This window comes from Aegilops tauschii, chromosome 2, assembly GCF_002575655.3.
Source record: "Aegilops tauschii subsp. strangulata cultivar AL8/78 chromosome 2, Aet v6.0, whole genome shotgun sequence".
Taxonomy (NCBI): domain Eukaryota; kingdom Viridiplantae; phylum Streptophyta; class Magnoliopsida; order Poales; family Poaceae; genus Aegilops; species Aegilops tauschii.
Genome location: NC_053036.3, coordinates 28,606,017 through 28,633,582, shown reverse-complemented (window position 1 = coordinate 28,633,582; position 27,566 = coordinate 28,606,017). Strand labels below are relative to the sequence as shown.

The 27,566-nt window shown below is 45.2% G+C and overlaps 2 protein-coding genes and 2 long non-coding RNA genes across 6 annotated transcripts; 1 reads left to right on the top strand and 3 right to left on the bottom strand.

The window, feature by feature from the left end:
• Window positions 1–41: 41 nt before the first annotated feature.
• On the bottom strand, window positions 42–7,155 carry LOC109768481 (uncharacterized). The gene has a single exon (XM_040401428.3). The coding sequence runs from the start codon at window positions 5,706–5,708 to the stop codon at window positions 525–527; it is 5,184 nt and encodes a 1,727-aa protein (XP_040257362.1). The 5' UTR covers window positions 5,709–7,155; the 3' UTR covers window positions 42–524.
• An 821-nt stretch (window positions 7,156–7,976) lies between these two features.
• LOC120974879 (uncharacterized) lies at window positions 7,977–9,414 on the bottom strand. Of its 3 annotated transcripts, none has more exons than XR_005770297.1 (4): window positions 9,256–9,414; window positions 8,853–9,075; window positions 8,545–8,735; window positions 7,977–8,282 (listed from the first exon to the last, which is right to left on the bottom strand). It is a non-coding gene; the product is annotated as an uncharacterized lncRNA (long non-coding RNA). The 3 variants fall into 3 exon arrangements; XR_005770300.1 differs by lacking the exon at window positions 9,256–9,414 and adding an exon at window positions 8,376–8,454 and having other exon boundaries at window positions 8,853–9,249; XR_005770296.1 differs by lacking the exon at window positions 9,256–9,414 and having other exon boundaries at window positions 8,853–9,249.
• A 1,635-nt stretch (window positions 9,415–11,049) lies between these two features.
• On the bottom strand, window positions 11,050–18,968 carry LOC141040668 (uncharacterized). The gene is made up of 2 exons (XM_073506784.1): window positions 17,714–18,968; window positions 11,050–11,123 (listed from the first exon to the last, which is right to left on the bottom strand). The coding sequence occupies exons 1-2, from the start codon at window positions 18,966–18,968 to the stop codon at window positions 11,050–11,052; spliced, it is 1,329 nt and encodes a 442-aa protein (XP_073362885.1).
• A 4,689-nt stretch (window positions 18,969–23,657) lies between these two features.
• On the top strand, window positions 23,658–27,566 carry LOC120974880 (uncharacterized). The gene is made up of 2 exons (XR_005770302.3): window positions 23,658–24,324; window positions 24,882–27,566. It is a non-coding gene; the product is annotated as an uncharacterized lncRNA (long non-coding RNA).

The window sequence follows — 27,566 nt, the reverse complement described above, 5'->3', positions numbered from 1 at the left end:
AATAAGGAACCCCGACGAATTAATTAACCTCTACCTCCATTTCAAAATATGTCCAGTCTTCCTGTTGCAGGGATTAAAAAGGAGGAGCAAATACTACATCAAACCTTACAGCACACAATTCATCATAGATTATTCTTGTCAGGTACGCATATGGATAGCATACTTACATCAGCCATTACAAGAACACAATGACGAAATCGCTTGACTCGTCACAGAATGACAATATTTGACAACTATTATGTGACAGTTTCTGTTACTCCTCACACCAGTTTTCATCATTGATACAAGTGTTCCTCCGCTCATAATGAACTGAAGGAGAACACATACACAACAGGCACAAACATGCACACAACTCTGATGGAAATTAAAAAACATACATGCACACAAGCACAAGAGATTGAAGGAGATACCATGACAAGCACGCACATGGATAGCATGACAAACAGGCCTGCAGTTCTGGGAAGCAGTGATATGAATGGATAGTGATGCGGATGATGGAGAGTGAAATCCTTGCAAACCTTTTCTCAGTCAACCAGCGCCGATTCTTCATCCTTCTTTTCAATTTTTTTATTCTTGATCTTCAAGAAGCGGGAGATTGGTGCGCACCTTGTATCATCGTCCTTTTTTGTTGTGCTCGTTTCTTTTGCTTGGTCTTGTTGTTGTGGCTTGTGTGTAAGAACAGGTCGGGCTTTATGCGCTGCAACGTCTCTTCTCACCTGATATGGGACCTGGTCACCACTGCACTCAATCTCCTTCAGTCTCGGAAGGTTGTCAATGCCAAAGAGAGACTTCATCTCCTTGAAGGACCAAACAATCTTTTCAATCTTAGGAGCAGATCCCTCGGTGAAGCTGATCCTGCTGATGGTAGGACACTCAACAATAAGAAGGTCAAGATTTGGGAACTCATCTTTGTGGAAGACTAGATGGCCTTCCTCATCATCATAAGACTTGATTGAGAGCTCTAGGCAGCGCAGGTTTTCTTGCTTGGCAAGGATTTGTACATCTCCCTTCTTCAGGTGAGTATCACAAAGAGTCACCTTGGCAATTTTATCAGCGTTGTCAATTTTATCAGCATTGTCAAATAATGAAAGGAACTTCTCACCCTTCAACTCGATCTCCTTCAGTTTTGGAAGGTGACTAACCCCACGGAGCTGGTGTTGTTTGTCGGTCAAGGACAAGGCAATCTTCTTGAGCTCAGGAGCTGCTCCATTTTCAAAGATGACGTTGATCATTTTGGAGCTCTCAACACGAAAATACTTGAGATGTTGGAACTTTCCTGTCTTGAAGATGAACTTACTATTGGTGTCAGTGTTCTGATCAAGAGCACTAATCTCGGTGCTCTTCTTCGGAGTTGCACCCTGACTGTCTTGCTCGGGAGCTTTGCGCTCGTTGCTTTGCTCAGGGTCTCTACTCTCAGTGATTCCCTCAGCAGCTCTACTCCCAGTGTTTTGCTCAGGAGCTTTACTCTCGTTGTTTTGTTCAGGAGCTCTACTCTGAATGTTTTGCTCAGCAGCTCTGCCCTCTGTGTTCTGCTGAGCAGATCCACTCTCGCTGTTTTGCTCAACTGCTCCGCTTTCGGTGTTTTGCTCAGGTGCTCTGCTTTCGGTGGTTCCCTCGGCAGCTCTGCTCTCAGTGTTTCGCTCAGGAGCTCTACTCTCGCTGTTTTGCTCAGCTGCTCTACTTTCGGTGATTTCCTCACCAGCTCTGCTCCCAGTGTTCTGCTCAGGAGCTCTACTCTCGTTGTTTTGCTCAGGTGCTCTGCTTTCGGTGATTCTCTCGGCAGCTCTGCTCCGAGTGTTTTGCTCAGGAGTTCTACTCTCGCTGTTTTGTTCAGGAGCCCTACTCTGAGTGTTTCGCTGGGTAGCTTCGCCCTTTGTGTTCTGCTCAGCGGATCCACTCTCGGCGCTTTGCTCAGGAGATGCTTTGTCTTGAGAAAATGAAAGTAGGGACTGGTTTCCTTCCAATTCAAGCTCCTTCAATTTTGGAAGGTTGTCGATCCCACTAAGAAACCTTATGTTGGTGGAGGACAAAACAATCTTCTCGAGCTCAGTAGTTGCTCCATCTTCAAACTTGATGTCAGTCACAGCCTTGTTGGAGCCCTCAACAAGAAAGTATTTGAGTTGTGGAAATACATCCTTCTTGAAGGTGAGCTCTCTCCCATTGTATGCATTGGATCGGAGTCTGACAGAGTGTAATTTGGGAAGCACGGCAAGGACCATCAGATCACGCTCTTCCAACAAGGTACCAGTCAGAGTTGCCTTGGCAAGTTCATCGCTACCTTTGGCCAGCACTTCAAGGAGCTGCCCACTTTGTGTGACTCCATTGATGCTTAGGCTCTCAAGATGCTTGGGACTTTGTCTTAACAGATCATACATCTCTTTGTTGGAGAGAGTGCTCTTAGTTCTGGTGCTGTAGGATATAGTGATTGAAAGGGACTGAAGGCAATATTTTAGGTCACCGATGGCTCGAAGCAACCTCTCGAGGTGATTGTTTCTGTCTTCAATAACCACACCGAGCTTCCTTAGCTGCCATAGATGTCTTATCTCTTTCAACTCACGGCCATCCCCTGAAGCCCTGACACTTGATAGTACCTCCAAATTTTCCATTTTCTCAATCTTGAAAGGAATCTGGACAGGAAAGCGTGGCGACTTATCATTGGGTCTTGAATTTGGATCAACACGGCTAGCCAAGAAGCGCCTCAGCTTCAGCAGTAGGATATTCCTTGTTGCACGCTCAGGCACCATAGTTTCCCGGATATCCAATACCTCTAGCTCATGGAGGTTGTTTATTTCACTGGGTAGATATCTAACATTTGTTCCTCTTAGGCTCAGATACTTGAGAAGTAATATCTTGTTGCAAATGTCCCTGAGGTAGTGATTTTTGTCATAGCATTGAGTGCCTTCTAGATCTAACACCTTCAGGAGCGGCAGTTGTGGTGAATATTTGGGGAGCTTGTATACAAACTTCTCGATGCCATCAGAGGCACGGAGTCGGAGACCACTAAAGATGGAGAAGTGGCGAGCCCAAAGATCAGAAAGGCGTGCATCCAGAATGTGCTCTTTTTCTGCGACCTCGGTGATAAACCCATGGACTTGATCACCTACCATGCAGCTCTTGACCTTTCCTGCAGCACCAATATCATGAGGCAATATAAGCCCTCGTTTAATCAGGGTGTCAAAACATTGCTCCGCATGCTGCACTGCAGTGGCCCAGTCTTGCTTAGTTATCAACCCCTCCGTGACCCATCGTCCAATTAAGGTTGATCTCCTGATGTTGTGGCCTTGAGGAAAGATGGCTAGGTACAGCAAGCAAGTCTTGTGTTCTCTAGGCAGATCTTTGTAGGAGAACTTGATCATATTCTTAGCTCTAGTGCCAAATGTCTTGGCAGGAACCAGATCTTCATTTAACTTGCACAGTTCTTCATAGCTCCTGTTGGGATTAGCGTAAAGAGCGTATGCGAAGATCTTCATGCAGAACTCATGTGGATGGCACTTGGCCAAGATTTCACGGAGAATTCCTGCGATGTCGCCATCATTTCCATTATTCATCCGTGGCTTTATAAGCTGGAGCACGGTATCATGGTAGAGTCCAACTAGAGAACAGGTTATTGGCTCTCCTGGTGGATAGCAAAAATCTTTGGCCTTTTGACTATTCTTTGTGGACACAATCACTGCGCTGCCAGGTGCACAGCCTAACAAATTCAAAGCATTTCTGGTCTCCTCCCACCGAAAATCGGCTGAAACATAGTCTTTGTCATCTTGGAGGATAATCAGGGTCTTCTTATTTTCCAGACGCGGCTTAATCTTATCCACTATCCCTTTGGTGTACAGCAGACCCCGAATCCTCCACGGGATCTGCGACATTTTTTCCAGGGTTTCTTTGATGGTTTCATTGATAGCAGCAGCAACATCACTGGTCGCCTCAACCTCTCCTGATACTATTCCCTTCATCTTTTCCTTTGCTTCTTCGATGACAGCAGCAGCAATAGCACCGGTAATGTCCATCTCCTTCATTTTCTCCTTGGTTTCCTTGATAACAGCAGCAGCGATAGCACTGGTCACCTCCGCTGATAGCTCCTTGAGTTTCTCCTTGGTTTGATTGACAACAGCCGCAGCAATATCCCTGCTCACCTCCCCTGATGCCTCCGTTTTCTCCTTGGTTTCTTCGATGACAGCAGAAGCAATGGCACTGGTCACCTCCTCTGATACCTCCTTCGTTTTCTCCTTGGTTTCTTTGATAACAGCAGCAGCAGCAGCAGAACCGGTCGCCTCCCCTGATATCTCCTTGGAGACAGAAGCAGCAGCATCAATGGCTTGTTCCTTGGTAGAGGTGCCTTCCAGTAGCTGTGGCTTGGGAAGCAGCCCCAATATGATGTCTAGAGTAATCTTGTGGTTGTGGATGATTTCTTTGATGTGAGCCTCGCTCAGTGTAGTAGCACTACTGGTGGTGGCTTCCTGGGTCTGCTGGGACTGCAGGGGCTTGTTTGTCGGGAACACCTTGCGCAGGATATCTTCATATTGGCTATTATCGAGATGAATCTGGGTCTTGGACTCGCCTGTTTCCATATGATCTTTCAGCAATGAAGCAGTTTCCTCTATAGTCCCCTCTGAGGATAGTGGCTGAACCGGCGTGTTCAGCACGAGCCGCAGCGCATGGTGGAATATGCCTAAGCACTTGTTTTCTTCAACCTTCCCTCTATCCACTCCTCCAATCTCCCCCTTGCCAACTTCTCGAACCTTGTTCCTGATTTGATCAATCTTGTCGCGGATTTCTCCATTATTAACCATCTTCCACATTTCGAACTCGAGTCCTGCTTTGTAATTGTAACCTTCCCGAGGATTATTAACCTCGCTTTGTCCGCCTGTGACTTCCTGCTGCCCACATTCATGCAGGATGTAGGAGAGGATCTCCCTGGGTAACAGAGGAAGATCCCATGGGAAGTGCAATGCCGAGAGATTGACCCAGATCGTGCGCTCAAAGTTGTTGGCGGCAAACCTCAAAGAGTCATGTGCGACGGTACCAGCACCCTTTGTATCATCCGGCGCAACAATGGCGATGGATGCCATGGATATACAGTTGTTGGTTTTGGCTTGCAATTCCTGCCAGTTGGCTAGCTTCTCGGCACAGTACTCCTCTACAAGGCGAGGTTCTAGAGCCCTTTGATGGGGATCAGAACCGTCGGCCACTTGAATCTGATAGTCGTCCTCCTCCTTGTATTCTGTGGCAGCAGCTTGAGACGACGACGGTGGCAAAGATGCCGCCGCCTCCTTCCGCGGGATCTCCACGCCATACCGCAACCGACGGTTGCCTACGTCACGTGCCCGCTCCTTGAGCTCACGCAGCCGAATGGCCGCATTGTGCTGGGCGACCATCCTCTGCACCAACCAGGAAGCCCACCAGAGGTAGCGCCAGCGGCCGGCCCTGGCACGGTAGACCGCCGGATCACCGCGCCGGAGGTAGAGGTCGATGCAGTTGCTGCAGTCATGGGCCAGGTCCCGGACCTGCTTCATCCATGTGCGCACCTGCTCGTCGTGCCCACCGCCCCCGGCAGGAGGCACTGTCCTGGACAGGTGCTCCAGGAAGCTGTGCATGCTCTCCATCTCCTCCTTGATGAACTCCGAGTCGCTCCCGACGCGGCTCAGCAGCAGCGCCTCGTTTCGGAGGAGGCCCAGCAGCGAGCTCACGGCGCCAGACGCGAGCTCAGCCATCGCAGCTGCTGCCGGTGTGTGTCCAGCAAGCTATTATTGTATTATTGGCTGTGCTTGTGCATGAAGTAAAGGGTCAACCGAGAGAATGGAGGAGCTAGGAGCATAGCCAAAGAGGACACATGACAATGCATTATGGTTATCAAGCATGCATCTAAACTTTTTCTGGCCTCTTCTCAAAAAGAAAAAAGAACCTATACAGCATTGCCTAGCTAGTTTGTCTTCTACTCCTTCATTTGCTTGAGCTGGCAAGCATGGAATGATTCCAATCAGGAATGTACTCTTTGAGTGTTCCTTTATTTTAGGACCATGTCCGAACCCTTTACTTCATGTATCAATTATCATCCTCTTTTGCTTTGCATGTCTGCTCTGGCATCTAATGATCTAATCCGCGCTGTCTGACAAAAAGGGCCGGAAAATCTCGGTGAGCGAGATGACGTGACAAAAGCATAACGTGGGATGGGAAACGTAAGCCTAGCTAGTCTTCTCTTTCATTTTCTTGAGCTGGCAAGGATGGTAGAATTCCATTGAGGAATGTATTGTTTGAGTGTTTCTTAAGTTCAGAACCATGTCCAGACCCTTTACTTCAGGTATCTTCTTTTGCTTTGCACGTCTGTTCTACCATCTATGGGAGATGTGCTGTTGATTGGGAATGACTTTGATTGCTGGTGCTTTCGCTTCTGGTATCAACGGACAAAGCCTGTGGTTATGAAGTTGTTATGGATGAGGTGTGTGGGCAAAATGAATTTGCGGGATGAACCCTGCAGACAGTGCAAGTAGAACACTCTATAGGTAATATGATAAAAGAATATTCAGCCCATTTACAGCTCCACATGTAGTGCAGAACAAAGATTTATATAGCTCATAAGCTAGGCACCCCATAAATCATGTTTATTATTTACTGTTCATAAGGAAACACAGTAGGCATGGCTAGGCTTTGCTACATCAGACGTCAACATGAACTGCTCTGCAACAGGCACTTGGCACCCGTTTCAGTTAGTGGTCGGGTTATTTGCAGTTCAAAAATCCTTGAAGTTCAATTTTGTGACCCAAATCAGCAAAACATAGTGGACTTCCAACATTTTTAGAGCAACTAAACTGTGATCTTAAATTGCCAAGATTATTAGGAAGTTTACGCCATACAGAAAGGACGGTACAGTTCAAGTTTCCATGATATTATAGCTCCTAACTCCTAAGGCCTGCTGCCACCTCCCATCATGCAAAGCAAGGTCAATATCATTAACGGGTCTTGGCTCATCTCAACACTCAGTAGATTAAAACACACACCAACGATGTTATGTTTGTCAAGATTTAATTTTGGGGCAAATGAAATTAGTGTAAAATCACCGGAAGTAAACTTATATGTCTTCCAACAACATCTGTATTATATGAGCTTTACAGACAGACATATGCATTCTGACAATTCCTTAAGAGTTGCAAGGTTCCAGGGTAGTGTACAGTACATTTATTTGCCTTTTGTACTCTGTTTCTTGTTTTTGGTTTGCCTTTGGCTTCCTAACGTTTTATGTTTTGTTTTTTTTAGGTTGTGAGACTTGCGCCATCTTGGTGCTTCTTCTAATACAATGAGGAGCACTTGGGTGCTCGTTTGAGAGAAATAATAACTCAATGTATATTCTCCTATCATCACAAAAATTGGAAACTATAAGTATATTAGCAATTTATTAACTATTTTCACTAAATATAAGCATATAATAATAAATAAGTTGTACTAAAAGAAAATTCATTTCTATGATCCAAAATAAAATATCAAGAATAAGACAAAATGCTTAAGCAAAACAAAGTACTCAATATACACAGATTGTATTAAGAATAAAATAGCATGCACCATATATGGCCCCCATAGCAATGAAATGTGGAAAACAGATTGCTGGAAATTTAGGTAAATACTCGACACATACAGAGAGCGCTATTGCAGCAATATTAACAGAATTGCTCTTCTGGGCGCGGGGGGGGGGGGGGGGGGGGGGGGGGACAGTGGTAATCTCCATTAACTGGCATTCTGGAGGAAATGGACATGATACAATTTTCAAAGGAAATATGGAATACCTTTGACGGTAGCCTCTTGGAATCTTGTTCTCATGATTCTGACAAACTTGAAGAGATCGTTAGTTCAGTTCAAATTCTTCAGTGTCTTTAAGCAATGGAATACACTGAATTACTGTTTAAGGAGAGCGAGAACTTCAGTGACTACAATTTCAAACAATATGAATATTAGACTGCTCAGATAAGAAACTGCAACTCACAGACAGCTGTACTCATCTTTAATGATCTTTATGCAAAACGAATAGCCATTGTCAGGACTTTGATGTCAATTTTATTAAAGACAAAGGTACCCCCTTTAAAAAAAGAGGAGATGCCACACGTGAAGGTATGAAGCTAACTTAATGGACCATGTCACTGAACCTCTCATTACCTTCTTCTGCAACAACTTTAAAACTAAGAAAACACATAATAGCTTTGTCTAGGTAGTTTTTCCCCATCGCGTCAATATTAGCCTCAACAGCTTCGATGGCGGCCATCAAAAGAAGATGTATGAAGGCATGTTGAATTCACGTCCTGCATAGCCAAGTGAAATATTCAAACAAAAGAATCATGTTGGGGTCGACATAAATACACAACTACAAGTTTCAGTGGCAAAATATATTGGACCTGGGAGTTCAGAACAACCCTTAAGACTGGGATATTTGGACTTATTGTCTTTAAACCCCACTGAAGCACTTCTAATTTCCTATTCAGTCCAGGATTTGCAGATCAGATAATACTGTGACACCTTAAACTATTGTACTAGAGCCGTGATTTGTAATGTATACATTTTTACCTTCAAGCTGATGTGATATGACACTTGCAAACTCATCTCCCCTAGCCGTCTGATCCAAGACCAAGCTCCTGAGCTGATCGTTCATTGTAGTGGCACTCGAAATTGACTGGCCGGTGAGCTTACTTTCTGATCCTTTCTTTAGTTGGGCTGCAGAGATAGTTTATAAGAGACTTCAGCCCTTCCATGAAATGCTGTAAAAGGCAAGGAGACCAATGTGAAATCAAACATTGATTAACTAGTGCAAGTATAATATAGATCCCATTACTGCAAAGTGCAGAAAAGAATGAAGAAATGCTCAAAATGCTTACTGGACAGACTTGCCTCGAGTCCCCTGAGCTGATTCTTTAGACTGTTGAGTTTTTCTGTCCTCACAAAAGTGCAGAAGTCAGCATAATTAATCACCTGCCCTTTTCAGCTTGAAGTCACAAATCATATTGCAACCCGAGCAAACTAATCGCCCAAAACCAGCACACCCGGTCGGCAGGTCGCACAACTCTGCACTTCAAGCAGAGTAGCTGCACTGCACAAAAACTGAGACTTTCGGATTAATCGGCTCGCCGCCATCAATGAACTGAATGGCTAAAAAGTAAAAACGGTGATGTACGCTTAGTACATCACTCCCGCGTGCGCACATCAACGGACAACCAGCGAGTTCCCAAGATGGAAGAGGGCTATCCCAAGCGACGGGGAGGCACGCACGTGCGTACGAACCTCGGCGGGCGGCGCTGTCTCCGGCGAGCGAGCGGGACGACAGGATGCGGAATGCGTACGCGGCACCCGCGGTGCGCAATCGACCGCTCGCACGCCGCACCGCCGCGCAGATCCACGGCCGCCTTCCATGGCCTCCGTCGCCGGTATCTTTTTTATTTTTTTGAGGGTTTCTTTCACTCCCGACGGTAGTGAAATGGGCCTACCAGTTCAGGAGGCTGGGTTCAGGCCCAGAGGCGCCCTAAGCTGCTGCTCGCCTAGACTGCTCTAGGCCTATTTTGTGCAGGGGAACAAGTAGCAAGCCTTCGTGGTATTTTATCAAGCAAAAATTAACACAATGAAAAACATGTGTCCAAGAAGTTCATTGCAATTTTCCGTTGTGAGAATTACTTTATAATTTACTGCATCTTAGGTCCAAAGTAATGCATCTTTAATAGTTTGGAGTATGAACAAAGGTGCAAGGTGTATCTAAAAATCTGGGAGTGGGGGTTATTCACAGCGTAACATGAGGAATACCGCGCAATCGTGCACGATGGCGAGACCGTGCTACTACGATAGGCCGACGCATTTACGGTTTCCAGTGTGTGCTCTAACCGATATTTGGGAAGGTTCTATAACCTTCTTGGATCAGTTTTTTCTATGTTTCTTTTCTGTCGTTTTCCTATTTTCGTTTTTCCTTTTTCTTCTTTTTTTATTCTTTCCATTTTAAGTTGCATAAAGATATTTTCTCCCAATGTTTGAATATTTTATGATAATTTAAAACATTTATTGAAATCCATGAAAAAATATAAATTCATGATTTGTTTCTGAAGTTTGGGAATTGTTTCGAAATCCAAGATTTTTTTTAAAATTCATGATTTCAAAAAATTGTAAGATTTTGTGAAATCTGTCAACATTTTTCAAATTCATGATTTGTTTTCGAAATTAGGGAATTGTTTTGAAATCCAAGAACTTTTTAAAAATTCATGGTTTAAAAAAATCGGCGCATTTGTTGAAATCTGTCAACATTTTTCAAATTCATGAAAGTTTCTTTGGAATTGGGAATATTTTTTGAATTTTGTGAAATCTTTCAACATTTTTCAAATTCATGAAAGTTTCTTTGGAATTGGAAATATTTTTTGAATTTTGTGAAATCTGTCAGCATTTTTCAAATTCATGATTTGTTTTCGAAATTAGGGAATTGTTTTGAATCCAAGAACTTTTTTAAAATTCATGGTTTAAAATAATCGGAACATTTGTTGAAATCTGTCAACATTTTTCAAATTCATGAAAGTTTCTTTGGAATTGGGAATATTTTTTGAAATCCAAGAACATTTTCCTAATTTGTGAATATTTTTCGAAATGTGGGAACATTTTTTAATGCATGAACATTTTTTTAAAATCCAAGAACATTTTTGAATAGAACTTACTACTACCAGTACTAATAAATAATTAAGGACCCTAATAAGTGCCACACGTGTGGCACGAAGCAATTCCGTCCTGACTTTTTTTATGTCAAGTTTAGTTACCCGAGGATGGCAACTTTAGTCGTGAAGCATGACAACTTTCTGTTTGGACGGCAAGTTTCAGTTTTTTTTGTGGGTTTTTTTTTCGGATGACAACTTTACTGTAAAAAACGTCAGCGCGGTGTTACTTCGTGCCCCACGTGTGGCACTTATCATTTGGATAATTAAATATGTACTGCTCTTGTGGAGATGAATGTCTGGTCTGATCAGCCTGGTGGTCAACTATTGGAGATAGTAACAGTGTTTATAGTTGTGTCAGTGTGAAAACATTGTATGTATGGTATTTACCTTCTCAAAATTCTGCAACTGATGTTCTAATATTGCAATCAGCACTGGTATGATTGTGCTCCTTGTCCTCCATACAATCTGTGATTGCGAATCAGTTGAATGGCTTGTGACAGCGAAATCTATCTTAGTTTGATGTTAACAATTCTTGCTAGAGATTGTATGTATGTCGTGCTCGGAATGTGTGAATCGGCTGTGTCGATCACAACTCCACTGTGTTTGTTCGGTATATATGATATAATATCGTTTCAACAATCTTCAACTACTGTGCACCCTCCTAGTGGAATCTTTGAAAATAGATATATAACCATAATTACAAGTGGCTGTGTTTGTGCTTCTGCAAACTATTGCAATTGATAACGAACTGAGTGGTTCGTGCCAAAAATAAATAAAACCTATCATCAGTTACGGAGTCACAGGGCTTAGATTTGGAAGTGCATAATAAAACCAGAGAGAGATTTTCATTTATGGGAAATGTAGGTGGCATTTTTAATCGCTAACCGCCTGATCACAAAGAGGGTGGCTGATTCCACAGAGATGTAAATCAAATCACAGGTTGTCCAAGCAGGTGATGAATATGTTTCTTCCCTGTGGTGTTGTACTAGTAAATTAGTATCAAACAGATCGTCATGTTTCGCAAACCTTACAAATACAAAATTAGCCTTCAGGCATGTGATTACCATTTACAAGTTGACTGGCTCACATGAGCCATGGCGAGTTTCTAATGTGCCCTCATCAATTTAGCATTGGTATTATGGAAACCAGATGGTGTGATCGATGAAAAGGGTGTTGACACCCTTATAAAAGGGCTTCATTTCTAGAGGATTGATTAATTTGTTGCTACAGGACATGTTTGAATGATTCAACATCACTGCACTTCCGAGCCGAGTATATGCGAGATGAGATATTAGAAGAATACTGAATATGCACATCTAAAAATTGTTCCATGTATCTATGGAGATAACTTCACACTTGTATGAGGAAGCAACACCTGAACTCTAATCACACAAGCTAGCATACCGACGATGACGGTTTAGGTGTTGGCCCTATCAGAATTTACATTTCACAATGATTTTACTACTGAATTAGTGTACCTAGTTGAAGGAGGGCAAGTTGCTTCTTTCATTATTTGACTCTTCGTGATACTCAACTGAAGCAGGGAGATCTACAAATCCTTGCCAAGATACGAAACCTGCGCTGCCTAGTGCTCTCAGACTAGTCTTACGACCAAAGTCATATACCCTTCAACAAAGATGAGTGTTCCCAAAACTTAACTTCTTATTGTTGAGTACCCTACCGTCAGCAGCATCAGCTTCACCAAGGAGTCTGCTCCTAAGATTGAAAAAATTGTTTGGTCCTTCGACGAGATGCAGTCTTTCTCTGGCATTAAGAACCCTCCGAGATTGAGTGCGTTGGTGGCCATGTCCCAGCTAAAGAAAGAATCACAGCAGAAGAGGATGATGATGCATGGTTTCCACCGATCCCCCGCTGCTTGAAGATCAAGAATCCGAGCTAGCTGGCTGAGGGAAGGCTTGCAAGGATTTCACTCTCCATCCATTCATCACTGCTTCCCAGAACTGCTGGCCGGTTTGTCATGCTGTCCATATGCGTACCTGTCATGGTATCACCTTTAATCCCCTGTGCTTGTGTGCATGTTTGTTTTTTAATTTCCGGCAAAGTTGTGTGTATGCTTGTGTCTGTTGCGTATGTGTTTTCCTTTGGTTCATTCCGCGCGGTGGAATATTATTGTTAGGATGAACCACAAATATGTCAGATAATAGTTGTCAAATACTGTCAAGCAATTTCGTCATAATGTACTTGTAAGGGTTGATGTAAGTATGCTATCCATATCCGTACCTGAGAAGAGCAATCTACCACAAACTGTGTATATTTACCTATACTAAGTGTGTCAGGATGTTATTTACCATTTCAGCATTCTGCATTCTTATATTGCAGTCAGGAACGTATGTTGTGTTTGTGCTTCTCCAAGCAATTTGTTCTTAATTCGTTAGGGCTCCATGATACAAAGATATATGAATCGATATACTGAATTTACAAACTTAGTACCAGCAAATGGGTATTCCATTTTGATCAGCTACGGAGTTTTGGAACCGACAAGGGATGCGAATGGAATGTTCTGATCGGCCCGGCGGTCTACTATTTGGAGATCATTACAGTGCTTATGTTGAGTAAATAGGCAATTTCTCGATTAAATTAATCCACGAGTAAATCACTAGCATGGCATTGACACATATGATCGCATACTGATATTCAGTCAAAGTAGCACATACTACGCTAATTGCAGAAAGATCTACGTATAACGCTAGCATGGCTAAAACAGAAAACAGTAGGAGCGGCATAAACGAGTTATACCCTCCAGTAGGCCATGCAGAGGCCGCGGCTTTGGTGGCAGCAGCGGCGTCCTCGGCGGCCTTCTTGTCAGCTTCAGCTTTCTCGGCGGCGGCACGTTCGGCGTCGGTGGACATGGGGATGATGAAGGCGACGCGGACGTAGAGGAAGTAGACGATCGGAAGTGAGCAGTCGCGTAATCGCTGCCCAAAAACCTATTCGCCCCTCACCCCGTACAGGAACCAGAACGGCGTGGTTTCGGAGACCTGCTCTCCCATCGACCGTGTACGCGGCGGACGGGATGGAGTCACCGGCGGCGGCAGCAGCAAGGGAACGACGGTGGGCGTGCGCGTGGAGCAGATGTGATCTGTTCGTGGCGGCTAGGGTTAGGAGACACCGCACACTCATATAGGCGCAGCCGCGTGGAGAGATGTGGGCTCGACCCACGTCCGAGTCCGTGACAGCCCACGATCCGACGTCTCAGATCGTGGCCCAGCTGTCAGAAAACTCTCCGTTAGTGACTGGCAAAAATAAGTGCGTAGGTGTAAGCTCGGCTCGGCTCAATCCCGCAACCCGCGTCGCGTCGCGACGAGGCGAGGCGTGGCGGGCAGCGGAGGAGGAGTGCGCGAGGGCCTCTTCTCTTCTCAAGCTCCAATAGCATGTAGAAGAGAAACCCTTATAAGGAGGTCCAACTCCTCTTCCACTTCCGGGGTGGGACTAAACTTCCCACTACACCTAGTGCCATATAACCCACATGGGCCCTTAGAGATTTTTCAGAAATTGCTACATGGGCCTAGAGCCCATCTCAAATTTCAGCAATCCCCCACCAGATCTCGAGGGCCCATTGTGTCCTCTGTTCCAATTACTGTTTCGATATACCGGTGTTTCAGTGAAGACCTGTTAAGGTTGAGCTTCACCTAGAGCAAGTAGCTACACTCCTTCACAACTGAACAATGGACTATGCCTTGAATTGTCAGTTTGGCGTAAAGAAGTTTCACCACATGTCTCACTAGTACTGGGCTGCCGAAGGCTGACCCCTCGGGTGGAGCATATAAGTCACACTCCTGGCCTATTCATGAGCTTACTAGAGATCACCCCAATCTCATAGACTGTGACCAGCAGTCGGACTCATATAGGTGTGTTCCTCCAAAGATCACTCTGTAGGATAGCATCTTGCTTATATAAGCTTCGGAACACATTAAGACAGTAGTCATCCTACCATACAGTATCGAGAGTATTGCATCTCCAACGGAGTGGGTTAGTATAGTTACTCTCCTCAGTTCACCACTGGCTTGTTTTCCCAGGTCCTAATTCACGGGATCTCCGATCACATAGGTTGGGTTACTACCATGGCAACTCATGTGGGTCTCATACCCATCTCCCTCGATGCATTATCTATCACAACACGTGATAGCCCTTTCGTAAAGGGATCTGCCAGATTCTTAGCCGTATGGACATAGTCCAACGCTATCACTCCGGAGTTTCTTAATTTTCTGACAGCTTTGAATCTCATTCTTATGTGTTTGGTGGACTTCATGTTGTCCTTTGAACTCTTCACCTTGGTGATGACAGTCCGATTGTCACAGTTCATAAGGATAGCCGGAACCGGTTTATTAACCAATGGCAAGTCCATCAAAAGATCTCGAAGCCATCTCGCTTCAACACCAGATGTGTCTAATGCCGTTAATTCTGCTTCCATTGTCGATCTCGTTAAGATCGTTTGCTTGCAAGACTTCCAGGAAACAGCGCCACCTCCAAGAGTAAACATATACCCAGTTGTGGCCTTCATCTCATCAGCATCAGAGATCCAATTTGCATCACTATACCCTTCAAGTACCGACGGGTCTCCGGTATAGTGAAGTCCATAGTTCATAGTACCTTTCAGATAGCGCATGACTCGTTCAACAGCATGCCAATGTACATCACCCGGTTTGGAAACAAACCGGCTTAGTTTGCTCACAGCAAACGCGATGTCGGGCCTCGTTGCGCTCGCTAGGTACATCAGTGAACCAATGATTTGAGAGTATCTCAACTGATCTATAGCCGTGCCTTTGGACTTTCGAATCAACACGCTAGGATCATATGGTGTTTGAGATGGTGTGCAATCCGAATATCCAAAACGACTCAACACCTTCTCAACATAGTGGGATTGCAAAAGTGTAATCCCACCCTCATTATCTCTCAGTAGCTTGATGTTCAAGATAACATCAGCCACACCAAGGTCTTTCATCTCAAAGTTCTGAGACAAAAACGACTTGACCTCCTCAATGACTTTGAGGTTGGTTCCGAATATCAGTATGTCATCAACATACAAGCACAGTATAACTCCTTCGCCCCCACCATGGCGATAGTATACACATTTGTCAGCCTCATTAACAACGAAACCAACAGATGTCAGAGTTGTATTAAACTTATCATGCCATTGCTTAGGTGCTTGCTTCAGGCCATATAAAGATTTCAGCAACCTACACACCTTTCCTTCCTGACCATCTATCACAAAGCCATCTGGCTGTTGCATGTAGATTTCCTCTTTTAGCTCTCCATTCAGAAAAGCCGTCTTAACATCCATCTGGTGGACGAGAAGACCATGCGAGGCTGCCAACGAGAGTAATACTCGAATGGTGGTCAGTCTAGCTACAGGTGAATAAGTGTCGAAGTAATCTTCCTCTTCTTTCTGGTCATAGCCCTTGGCCACAAGCCTAGCCTTGTACTTTTCAATCGTACCATCGGGCCTAAGCGTCTTCTTGAACACCCACTTACATCCTAATGGTTTGCAACCATAGGGACGTTCAGTGATCTCCCATGTCCCGTTAGCCATGATGGAATCCATCTCATTACGGACCGCATCCTTCCAGTAGTCAGCTTCTGAAGAGGCATACGCTTCTGAAATAGAAGTGGGAGTATCATCCACGAGGTACACGAAGAAATCATCACCAAAGGTCTTTGCAGTCCTTTGTCTCTTGCCCCTACCAAGGGTTTCCTCGTCATCCTCCTCAGGATTTTCATCATGTGTTTGTTCATAATATTCCATAGGGATGGCAGGTTCAGGAGTCTCCTCAGATTCCTGTGTAGGAGTGCTTTGCATATCTCTCATAGGAAAAGTATCCTCGAAGAATGTAGCATCCTTAGACTCCATGATTGTACCGACCTTCTGGTCAGGTACCTCAGATTTCACTACTAGAAATCTATAGCCAACGCTGTTCTTAGCGTAGCCCAAATTAACGCAGTCCACATTCTTGGGTCCAAGCTTACGCTTTTTGGGGATCGGCACATTGACTTTCGCCAGACAGCCCCAAGTGCGCAAGTACGAGAGTGTTGTCCTCCTCTTTGCCCATTTCTCATAGGGAGTGATCTCATTATCCTTTGTCGGAACTTTATTCAGGACATGACATGCCGTCAATATAGCCTCCCCCCACCATGCCTTGGATAAACCCGATGTATCTAACATGGCGTTAACCAAATCAGTTAGAGTACGGTTTTTCCGCTCGGCAACCCCGTTTGACTGGGGTGAATAGGGAGGCGTCCTCTCATGAATAATGCCGTGTTCCGCATAGAAGGAATTACTCTCCACCACGATCTGACCGGACTCGTTTAATTTTCTTTTCAAGTTGATTCTCAACTTCTTCCTTATAGATTTTAAAGTAGTGTAGAGCCTCATCTTTAGTATTTAACAGGTACACATAGCAATATCTAGAGGAATCATCTATCAATGTCATGAAGTATTTCTTTCCACCTTTAGTCAACACACCATTCATCTCACAAAGATCAGAATGTATGAGTTCTAATGGTGCCAAGTGTCTCTCCTCCGCGGCCTTGTGAGGCTTGCGAGGTTGCTTAGCTTGCACACATGAAAGGCACTTAGAGCCTTTGGCTAAAGTAAAACTCGGGATTAAATCCAACTTGGCTAGCCGCGTCATAACACCGAAACTAATGTGACAAAGACGTGAATGCCAAACTTCAGATTCATTAACATTCGAATGAACATGGTTCACGACTTTATTACAAAAATCTGCGAGGGAAAGGCGGAACATCCCTCCGCTCTCATAACCTTTTCCAACAAAGAGTCCATATTTCGTAACAACTAATTTATTAGACTCGAAAACCAACTTAAACCCTTCTCTACATAGAAGGGAGCCACTAACGAGGTTCTTCTTGATGGCGGGGACATGCTGCACGTTCTTCAGCTGCACGATCCTTCCCGAAGTAAACTTCAGATCGACCGTGCCAACACCATGAACAGAAGCACTCGCGCCATTCCCCATCAATACGGACCCGTGGCCTGTGACCTGGTAAGAATGACATGTCAGCACACACATGTACACCTGCACCTGTGTCCACCCACCAATCGGTGGGCTGAAACACTGAAAAAACAGTAAATAAATTACCGTACCCAGGTGCACCATTCTCATTGTTGTCCACAATCATGTTGACGGACTTGGAGTCCTGTCCTGACTTCTTGTACTTGTTTGGGCACTTGTTGGCCCAATGTTCAACCGAACCACAGGTGAAGCAGCCCTCGTCCTTCTTGTTCTTCTTGAAGGTCTTCTTACCCTTCTTCTTAAAGTCGGTATTGTGTTGGACACCGTTCTTTCCCTTGGGCTTGTGGGAGTTGAAGTTCTTCTGGTTCACCATGTTGGCGACAGAAGTCCCTTCGGCCCCTTTTCCGTGCGAGTCCTTTGCCCTTGAATTCTGCTCAACACTCAGATGGCCAATGACATCCTCCACAGAGAATTCACGCCTCTGATGTTTCAGAGTGGTGGTAAAGTTCCTCCAGGAATTAGGGAGCTTAGCGATTATGCAGCCCGCGACAAACTTGCCCGGTAACTCGCACTTAAGAAGTTCAAGCTCCTTAACAATGCATATTATCTCATGAGCCTGCTCCAATACAGGACGGTTTTCAACCATCTTGTAATCATGGAACTGCTCTATAATATACATCTCGCTTCCGGCATCGGCTGCCCCGAACTTAGATTCGAGCGCCTCCCACAAGTCCTTGGCGACATGCACATGTAAATATGCGTCGACCAGTTTATCTCCGATCACGCTAAGAACTGCTCCGAGAAACACAACGGTAGCCTCTTTGAACGCCTTCTCCTGTTCAGGAGCAATCGTTCCCGTGGAGACACCGGTGACCCAGAACACGTTCATAGCCGTGAGCCATAACGTGGTCTTAGTCTGCCAACGCTTAAAGTATGTACCGATAAACTTATCCGGTTTCAGTGCAGCGGCAAAGCCACTTGCCGAAAAATTCCTACACATAATAGGTTTTTGGATTGTTGAGTAAATAGGCAATTTCTCGATTAAATTAATCCACGAGTAAATCACTAGCATGGCATTGACACATATGATCGCATACTGATATTCAGTCAAAGTAGCACATACTACGCTAATTGCAGAAAGATCTACGTATAACGCTAGCATGGCTAAAACAGAAAACAGTAGGAGCGGGATAAACGAGTTATACCCTCCAGTAGGCCATGCAGAGGCCGCGGCTTTGGTGGCAGCAGCGGCGTCCTCGGCGGCCTTCTTGTCAGCTTCATCTTTCTCGGCGGCGGCACGTTCGGCGTCGGTGGACATGGTGATGATGAAGGCGACGCGGACGTAGAGTAAGTGGACGATCGGAAGTGAGCAGTCGCGTATTCGCCCCTCACCCCGTACAGGAACCAGAAGGGCGTGGTTTCGGAGACCTGCTCTCCCGTCGACCGTGTACGCGGCGGACGGGATGGAGTCACCGGCGGCAGCAGCAGCAAGGGAACGACGGTGGGCGTGCGCGTCTCAGATCGTGGCCCAGCTGTCAGAAAACTCTCCGTTAGTGACTGGCATAAGTGCGTAGGTGTAAGCTCGGCTCGGCTCGGCTCAATCCCGCAACCCGCGGCGAGGCGTGGCGGGCGGCGGAGGAGGAGTGCGCGAGGGCCTCTTCTCTTCTCAAGCTCCAATAGCATGTAGAAGAGAAACCCTTATAAGGAGGTCCAACTCCTCTTCCACTTCCGGGGTGGGACTAAACTTCCCACTATACCTAGTGCCATATAACCCACATGGGCCCTTAGAGATTTTTCAGAAATTGCTACATGGGCCTAGAGCCCATCTCAAATTTCAGCAGCTTATACTTGAGCCAGTGTGCAAACACCGTACGTATGATATTTACCTTCTCAAAATTCTGCAATTGATGTGCTAATTCTGCAATCAGCACTGGTATGGTTGTGCTCTTCCATACAATCTGTGGTTGAGAGTCTATCTTAGTTTGATGTTAACAATTGTTGCTAGAGATTGTATGTATGTGTTACTCTGAATGCCTGAATCCGCCGTGCTGTCGACCACAACTCCGCTGTGTTTGTTCGGTGTATGATATATAATATCGTTGTAAGACTGCAACTGTGGTACCAGTACCACCCTCATGGAATCTTCAAAAATATATTTGAATGCAGCGCTAATATTGCAGCAGTAAGTGGCTGCGTTTGTGCTTCAGGAACCAACTGAATGGTTCGTACCAAAACAAGAGAATAGCGTATTATCAAGCACGGGGCTTAGAGCATCTCCAGCCGCGTCCCCAACAGGCCCTCCCCAGGCGTTTTTGCCGCGCCGACACCCAAAAATCGGTCCAGTCACGCCGCCACGAACCCGTTTTTCGCCGGCTTGGGCCGAAATTGGCGCCGGCGGCCCCAGGCCGAACCCGGCGCGCTGGGGGGCGCTCGGGGGCGCCGGGGCGAGGGGTTTTGGCGCCAAAACGCGGCGGGCCCGCCGAGTCAGCGGCACGCGCCTCGTCTTCCCCAGAACGCCTCGATTTCCCACGGGGGAATCAATGGCGGCGGGCCCGCCGAGTCAGCGGCAGCCTTGCCATTGATTCCTCACGGGCGGCGCGTCACGGGCTGCCCGAGAATCAATGGTGCCGTGGCTAGCTGCCCTGGCAGCCGATGGCGCCGATCTTTATTCACCTTCATTCCCTGCTAGGTGCGCCATGTCTCACCGGACATGTCCATGTTGGATGCTAGCTAGTCACCGAGCTGGGGCAGAGTGGGTGGTGGGGACCTAGATCGGGATAACTCCCTGGTCAGCTCCGGCCAGCCGCGACGGTGATGTCGCTCGAGGGCGCCGGTCTTCTTCCTAGAGACGTCCTTTGGGTCTGCCCTACCTCTTCACAAATCACTGCTTCTCGGGTGAAAATCCTAACTACGGTGGGCAGCGATGACGCTCAAGGCGTGTTCTTCTTAAAGGCGTCGCTGTGAGAGCTATGTGGCGGTGGGCACTGTTTGGGTTCGTTGGCAGATGCAGATAGTGTGCCCCTCTTCCTCCAGCGGGCATCTATGTTGGGGAACGTAGTAATTCAAAAATTTCCTATGATCACCCAAGATCTATCTAGAAGATGCATAGCAACGAGACGGGGAGAGTGTGTCCACGTACCCTCGTAGACCGAAAGCGGAAGCGTTTAGTAACGCGGTTGATGTAGTCGAACGTCTTCTCGATCCAACCGATCCAAGTACCGAATGTACGGCACCTCCGCGTTCATCACGCGTTCAGCTCGATGACGTCCCTCGAACTCTTGATCTAGTTGAGGACGAGGGAGAGTTCCGTCAGCAAGACGGCGTGGCGACGGTGATGATGAAGTTACCGGCGCAGGGCTTCGCCTAAGCACTACGATGATATGACCGAGGTGTGTAATTGTGGAGGGGGGCACCGCACACGGCTAAGAGAAACTTTGGTGTATGTTTGGGGTGCCCCCCTCCCCCGTATATAAAGGAGGGAGGAGGAGGAGGCCGGCCTAGGAGGGGAATCCTAGTTGGAGTCCCTTTCCTTTTCCAAGAGGTGGAGAGAGGGAAGGAGGAGAAGAGGGAGAAGGAAAGAGGGGGGCGCCGCCCCCTCCTAGTCCAATTCGGACCAGCCCATGGGGGGAGCGCTGCCTCCCCTTGTGGCCCTTCTCTCCTTTCCACTAAAGCCCAATAAGGCCAATACTTCCCCCGGTGAATTCCCGTAACTCCCCAGTTCTCCAAAAAATACCCGAATCACTCGGAACTATTCCGATGTCCGAATATAGCCTTCCAATATATGAATCTTTACCTCTCGACCATTTCGAGACTCCTCGTCATATCCGTGATCTCATCCGGGACTCCGAACAAACTTCGATCATCAAATCACATAACTCATAATACAAATCGTCATCGAACGTTAAGCGTGAGGACCCTACGGGTTCGAGAACTATGTAGAAATGACCGAGACACATCTCCGGTCAATAAACAATAGCGGAACCTGGATGCTCATATTGGCTCCTACATATTCTACGAAGATCTTTATCGATCAAACCACATAACAACATACGTTGTTCCCTTTGTCATCGGTGTGTTACTTGCCCGAGATTCGATCGTCGGTATCCTCATACCTAGTTCAATCTCGTTACCGGCAAGTCTCTTTACTCGTTCCGTAATGCATCATCCCGCAACTAACTCATTAGTCACATTGCTTGCAAGGCTTATAGTGATGTGCATTACCGAGAGGGCCCAGAGATACCTCTCCGATACACGGAGTGACAAATCCTAATCTCGATCTATGCCAACTCAACAAACACCTTCAGAGACACCTGTAGAGCATCTTTATAATCACCCAGTTACGTTGTGACTTTTGATAGCACACAAGGTGTTCCTCCGGTATTCGGGAGTTGCATAATCTCATAGTCAGAGGAATATGTATAAGTCATGAAGAAAGCAATAGCAATAAAACTAAACGATCATAATGCTAAGCTAACGGATGGGTCTTGTCCATCACATCATTCTCTAATGATGTGATCTCGTTCATCAAATGACAACACATGTCTATGGTCAGGAAACATAACCATCTTTGATAAACAAGCTAGTCAAGTAGAGGCATACTAGGGACACTCTGTTTGTCTATGTATTCACACATGTACTAAGTTTCCGGTTAATACAATTCTAGCATGAATAATAAACATTTATCATGATATAAAGAAATATAATAACAACTTTATTATTGCCTCTAGGGCATATTTCCCAGGCCTTATGATGACGGAGACTTCGGTGTTGTTTTCCCTCCCGAGGGCATTGTTTGGTAGTTGATACTAACCGGAGGGGCCAAAAGGTGGGGCAATGTTACATCTACCGCATCGAAGACAGCACGTCTCGGCGACGTGGCGCAGTGAAGTCTCATCGTTGGACGCGGGTTGATGGATGCACACAGGCTGGTGGCGTTGTCTGGCATGGTGGTGACGTCGACAACAGTTGGGCCTGGCAAGGTCAATGTGACGATCCCTCTTGAAGATGGGACGGCGGAATATGACGGTGGTGGATCATAGAGCGTGCGCATGCGATGCACGCAGTTGGTCACCTAGACCGGTTGGTGCTCTCGGCTTGCCAACGGGCGGCTTCTTCAAGCCACTGGATTAGATGGTGAGCGTTGGTGCTGTCAGGGCACATTATCATACTTGTAGGTGTAGCGACTTTGTTTGCTTGGAAGGTGACTTTGGGTTGATCTTTATATTCATTTTGCCAGATTCTATTGAATAACATAACAAAATGGTTGTGTGCATCTCGATGCAGAGGCCGGGGTTAACCTCCTTTTTCAAAGAATTTTTTTCTGGTCCAGCAAAGATGACCAGGCGAGTGTTCCTAAGTAGCATGTGTCCGTATGAGAGCTAGATTGGTATGTGTGTATCTTCCTAGTGAGACAATGAGATTAATGAAAACTTCATAGCTATAGGTGATACTTTATTCAAATTATTCTCATTGTGTTCGTTGGCACCTGTTAATCTACCTAGAGTCTTGCTTTCCCATGGAAGAAAATGTTTGATCGGGGTGGACAAGTGTTGGCTGCAAGTGGATGCACACCACCCATGACACCAAGTCGTTTTCGTATCAGAAAATATGAGACGTACATGCAGATTATCAAATCTCATGTACCTAATCGACTTGTAGGAGCAGGGGATGAATATGCTTCTTAACATTCAAATGAGATCCTGTGATGTTGTACTAGTAAATTGGTATCAAGCGGCATGCAATTATAATTTACATGTTGAGCCACCTTGAGTGGCTCAACATAATCCATGGCTAGTTTTCGATGTGCCTTCATCAACTTAACATTGGTACTATGAAGAACAAGAAAAATGTAATATATTAATCGGAATCAATAACTCCCGAACGTGGGGTGTTTTTGCAAATCGTCCCGAACGCGTTGCTAGCCGTCGGCCGAATCTCGATGACATCCCATGCCACGTCATCACGAGCGTAGCGTTCGGGATGATGTTGGGTCGCCCGAACGAGTTTCACCCCTTATCCACTCGCAGCTCCATTCCCCTCCCACTCGACACCACTCCCCCACTCTCCCTTTTCATCGCCGGATTAGAAGACGGCCGGCCAAATCATGGCGTCGCGCGGCGGAGGCGGGCCGGAGCGGCTGGGGCGGGAGCTGGGCCTCGAGGACACCTGCGTCCACGCGCACGAGATGAGGCCAGCGAGCGGGGCGGGCGCTAGGTCAACGCCCACCCGTGCTGGAGGTTGGGGACGCCGGCGGGCAGGCGAGGCAGGGGAGGCCGGACCCTTCGGCGGCGAGCACGGGACGACGACGAACGTGGGAGATCCGGAAGAGGGCGGCTTCTCCCGCCGACCTCATCTGATGCGCGGCCGCCCGGAGGCGATGACGGCATCCTGCGGCGCGGCGCCCTCCACGGCGACGGCTTCTTCCGCCGATCTCGTCCGATGCGCAGCCGCCCGGAGGCGAGGACGCCATCGTGCGCCGCGAAGCCCTCCACGGCGACGGCTTCTCCCGCCGACCTCGTCCGATGCGAGGCCGCCCGGAGGCTCCGCCATCCTGCGCCAGGGCGTCGGCTTCTCCTAGCACAGCGACCATACGCTGCCCATGGGCAACGGGCACATCCTCATCATCTTCTCCGGCCGCTTGGATGCCGTCAGTTGAAGATAGTCTTCCTGAACAGGTTCAGTTTTATGTCACTAGCTTAGCACTGATGGTGATTTAGCCCAGTTCGTATGTTGCAAATTTTGTGTGATTCATTTTTTCTCAGTCGTTCATGAATTTGCAGAGAACTGTTTTACTTTTTGTTGTGATGCTATTTGACAAATACTGCATGCCAATCTTTTTTTGAGATTATAGTTGATGGCGTGTCAAAATATGTTTTTTGCCATGCAAACACAAAATATGTTGCCATGTCAACCCAACTTTTGCTGCCATCCCAATTTAAATTATTATTTTACCATTGCATCATAGTATGTTGCATGGAAAACACAAAGTATGTTGCCATGTCGAAATACTGTTTTGCATTGTCATGGCATATGTTTTTTACCATGTCCCTGAAGCTTTGAGTAGTACTTTTTTTTCATGGCAATTTATAGATGTTCTTCTCAATAAATCGTGACGATTTCTTTGTAGATGTTGCCATTTTTTTACTAGCTCCCACAATTTTTTTGTTTGCAAATTTTTGTAGATGTCAACATTTAGCATTGTGTAGTTATTTGTGTAGGCACTTTTTTGCAGGTGATGAGATGCTAATGGACTAGATTTCCTTGGCAATTCTAGGAAACTATAGTTCATGGACACCCCCAAAATGTATAGTTCATGACAATCAAATTATGTCTTTTGCCATCGAAGCTCAAGTTTTACATGTGTTAATTTGTTTCCATCGAAACTTAATTGCCATGCTTGTGTCTTTTCTTTAGGGTACATTACAGATATATCACATTCTTTTTGCCATGACAACTTTTGATTTTGGATATGTCCCCATCGAAACTTCATTCCCATGCTTGTGTCTTTTGTTTAGGGTACATTATAGATTTATTGCATTCTTGCCATGGCAACTTTTTATTTTGGATATGTCCCCATTGAACCTTAATTGCCATGCTTGTGTCTTTTCTTTAGGGTACATTACAGATATATCACATTCTTTTTGCCGTGACAACTTTTGATTTTGGATATGTCCCCATCGAAACTTAATTGCCATGCTTGTGTCTTTTGTTTAGGGTACATTATAGATTTATTGCATTCTTGTCATGGCAACTTTTTATTTTGGATATGTCCCCATTGAAACTTAATTGCCATGCTTGTGTCTTTTCTTTTAGGGTACATTACATATTTATTGCATTTCTTTCCATGGCAACTTTTGATTTTGGATCATAACGCAAATTTATTGTCTTTTTACCATAGCGGTACACCATGGGAACTAATCTTATACTTTTTGCCATCTAAACTTTAAAATTTTAGTTTTTTTATCATGGCAAATTTAGTTCTTGGATCATGGCAAATTCATTGCTTTCTTCCCATGGCAATTTTTGGTTTTTTAAATTGTCGTTATAATTCTTTAAATTGTCAAAAACAACACAAAATGGCAAATATTGCCATGCCAAGTTTTACTAATTATTTCACCCTTATTAAGATGGCGAATTTAGCTAAATTCCCATGGCAATTTTTTAACTTTTATTGCCATGGCAAGTTTACTATTTATTTGCCTTGGCAAATGTACCTAAATCCCCATGGCAATATCTAACTTTTATTGTCATGGCAAGTTTTACTATTTATTTGACTTTTATTAACATGGCAAATTTACCTAAATCCCCATGGAAATATCAAACTTTTATTGCCATGGCAAGTTTTACTATTTATTTGCCATGGCTAATATACCTTTTATTTCCCATGAATTTTTTTTATTTAATTTCATGGTACTTTTAATTTTTGTCACTCATGGCAAACATACTTCTATGCAGCATGGCAAGTTTTACTTTTATTTTTTCATGGCAAAAATACTTAGAAAACACGGCAGTTATTACTGAACAATAGATTGCGCAGTTTTTATTTTGTGCTTTGGCAAATTTATACAGTAAAAATAGCATACAAAATTTTAATTCATATTTTCTTTCCATCATGGTACATATGCAAACTGCCATGATTTTTTTCCCATTTTGTGCCATTGCATAAAAAATATGTTCTTGCCATCATGGGACAGATGCAAAAATTGTTTATAATGATGATGGCAATTTTTGGTTTGGAACCATTGGGATTCTTTTAGTAGTATCTTGTTTTCCATTTTCTATCTACCATGACATTTTTTGGGACTTTTTCAGTGATGGCAAGTTCATATGCATCCACACTGCACATTTGCCATGTTTTTTGTTGGGAAACAACAAAAATTGCCATGGCAAATTCATACATTTTGACATCTTTGCAAACAAGATCTTTCTGGTTCATTCATATTATAGCGGTATAGATCTCATGGTTCATTCATACATTTTTTTTATTTTTGCAGCATTTTGTGATTTTTTTCATTGCGTGGCAAAATCTAGCCTTTATTAGTCACATCCAGTAGTGGGCTTTTTTGGTCACAGTAAAAATTTGCACAATCTGGGCTTCTCTTTACTGTTCTTTTTTTACAACGAAAAGGCCCCCGAGGTAGGTGTTCGGGCTGGGTCACTCTCGTCCCGAACGCATGCGTTCGATCGGTGCCTCCCACAAGACCGAATGAATCGTTCGGTCTGGGGCTTCCCGAGACCGAACGTTCGGCAGTTATCGGGGTCCATATTAATTTCACATGGATGGGGTGAAGAGGGAGCTGAACTGCCGATCCCTTATAAATGGGCTTGATTTTGAGAGAACACATTAGTTGTGGCTATGATGCCTGTTTGAATGATCAAATAATACTTCACTTCCGAGATGACTATACAGCTGAAAGGTATATGTATTAGTAAGATATTTGAAGAATACTGAGTACATGATTTTTATGGTACCTTGGTGCCCCGTGAGAAGGATAGGTGTACTATAAGATAGCGGATGAGCTAAATCACTCTGTATTGGCCAAGACAACACAAAACCGAAAAAAGCACACTTCACATGTTGCAATCAACTGACCTGTTTGTTTTCATAACATGGACTAGGCAGCAGATTTCTGAAAATTGAAATGTGCGCCCGCCCAACTGGATTTGCCTCGTTGAGATGGCAGAAAGCACACCAACTGAACTGACGTGGGAGAAAAACTTCATGAAGATGATAGCTCATAGAGAAGATTTTCTTCCTGTTTTCTCTGAAGATACACGTAAATATTCTGAAAGCAAAACAACTTGTTCTGTTTTTTAGTTGCAAAACAACATGTTCAATGAGAAGGTACATTTCACAGTAATTTTACTACTGAAACAGTGTAACTAATTCAGATAGAAGTGTTTGTCCAGTTGCACA

What these genes read in the sequence shown, in the direction of transcription:
- LOC109768481 (XM_040401428.3), bottom strand. Translation starts at nt 5,708, where the DNA reads ATGGCTGAGCTCGCGTCTGGCGCCGTGAGCTCGCTGCTGGGCCTCCTC.
- LOC141040668 (XM_073506784.1), bottom strand. Translation starts at nt 18,968, where the DNA reads ATGTCCACCGACGCCGAACGTGCCGCCGCCGAGAAAGATGAAGCTGAC. An exon ending in GTGGGTGGACACAGGTGCAG is followed by an intron (nt 11,124 to 17,713) that starts GTGTACATGTGT and finishes TCGCAATCACAG; the next exon opens with ATTGTATGGAGGACAAGGAG.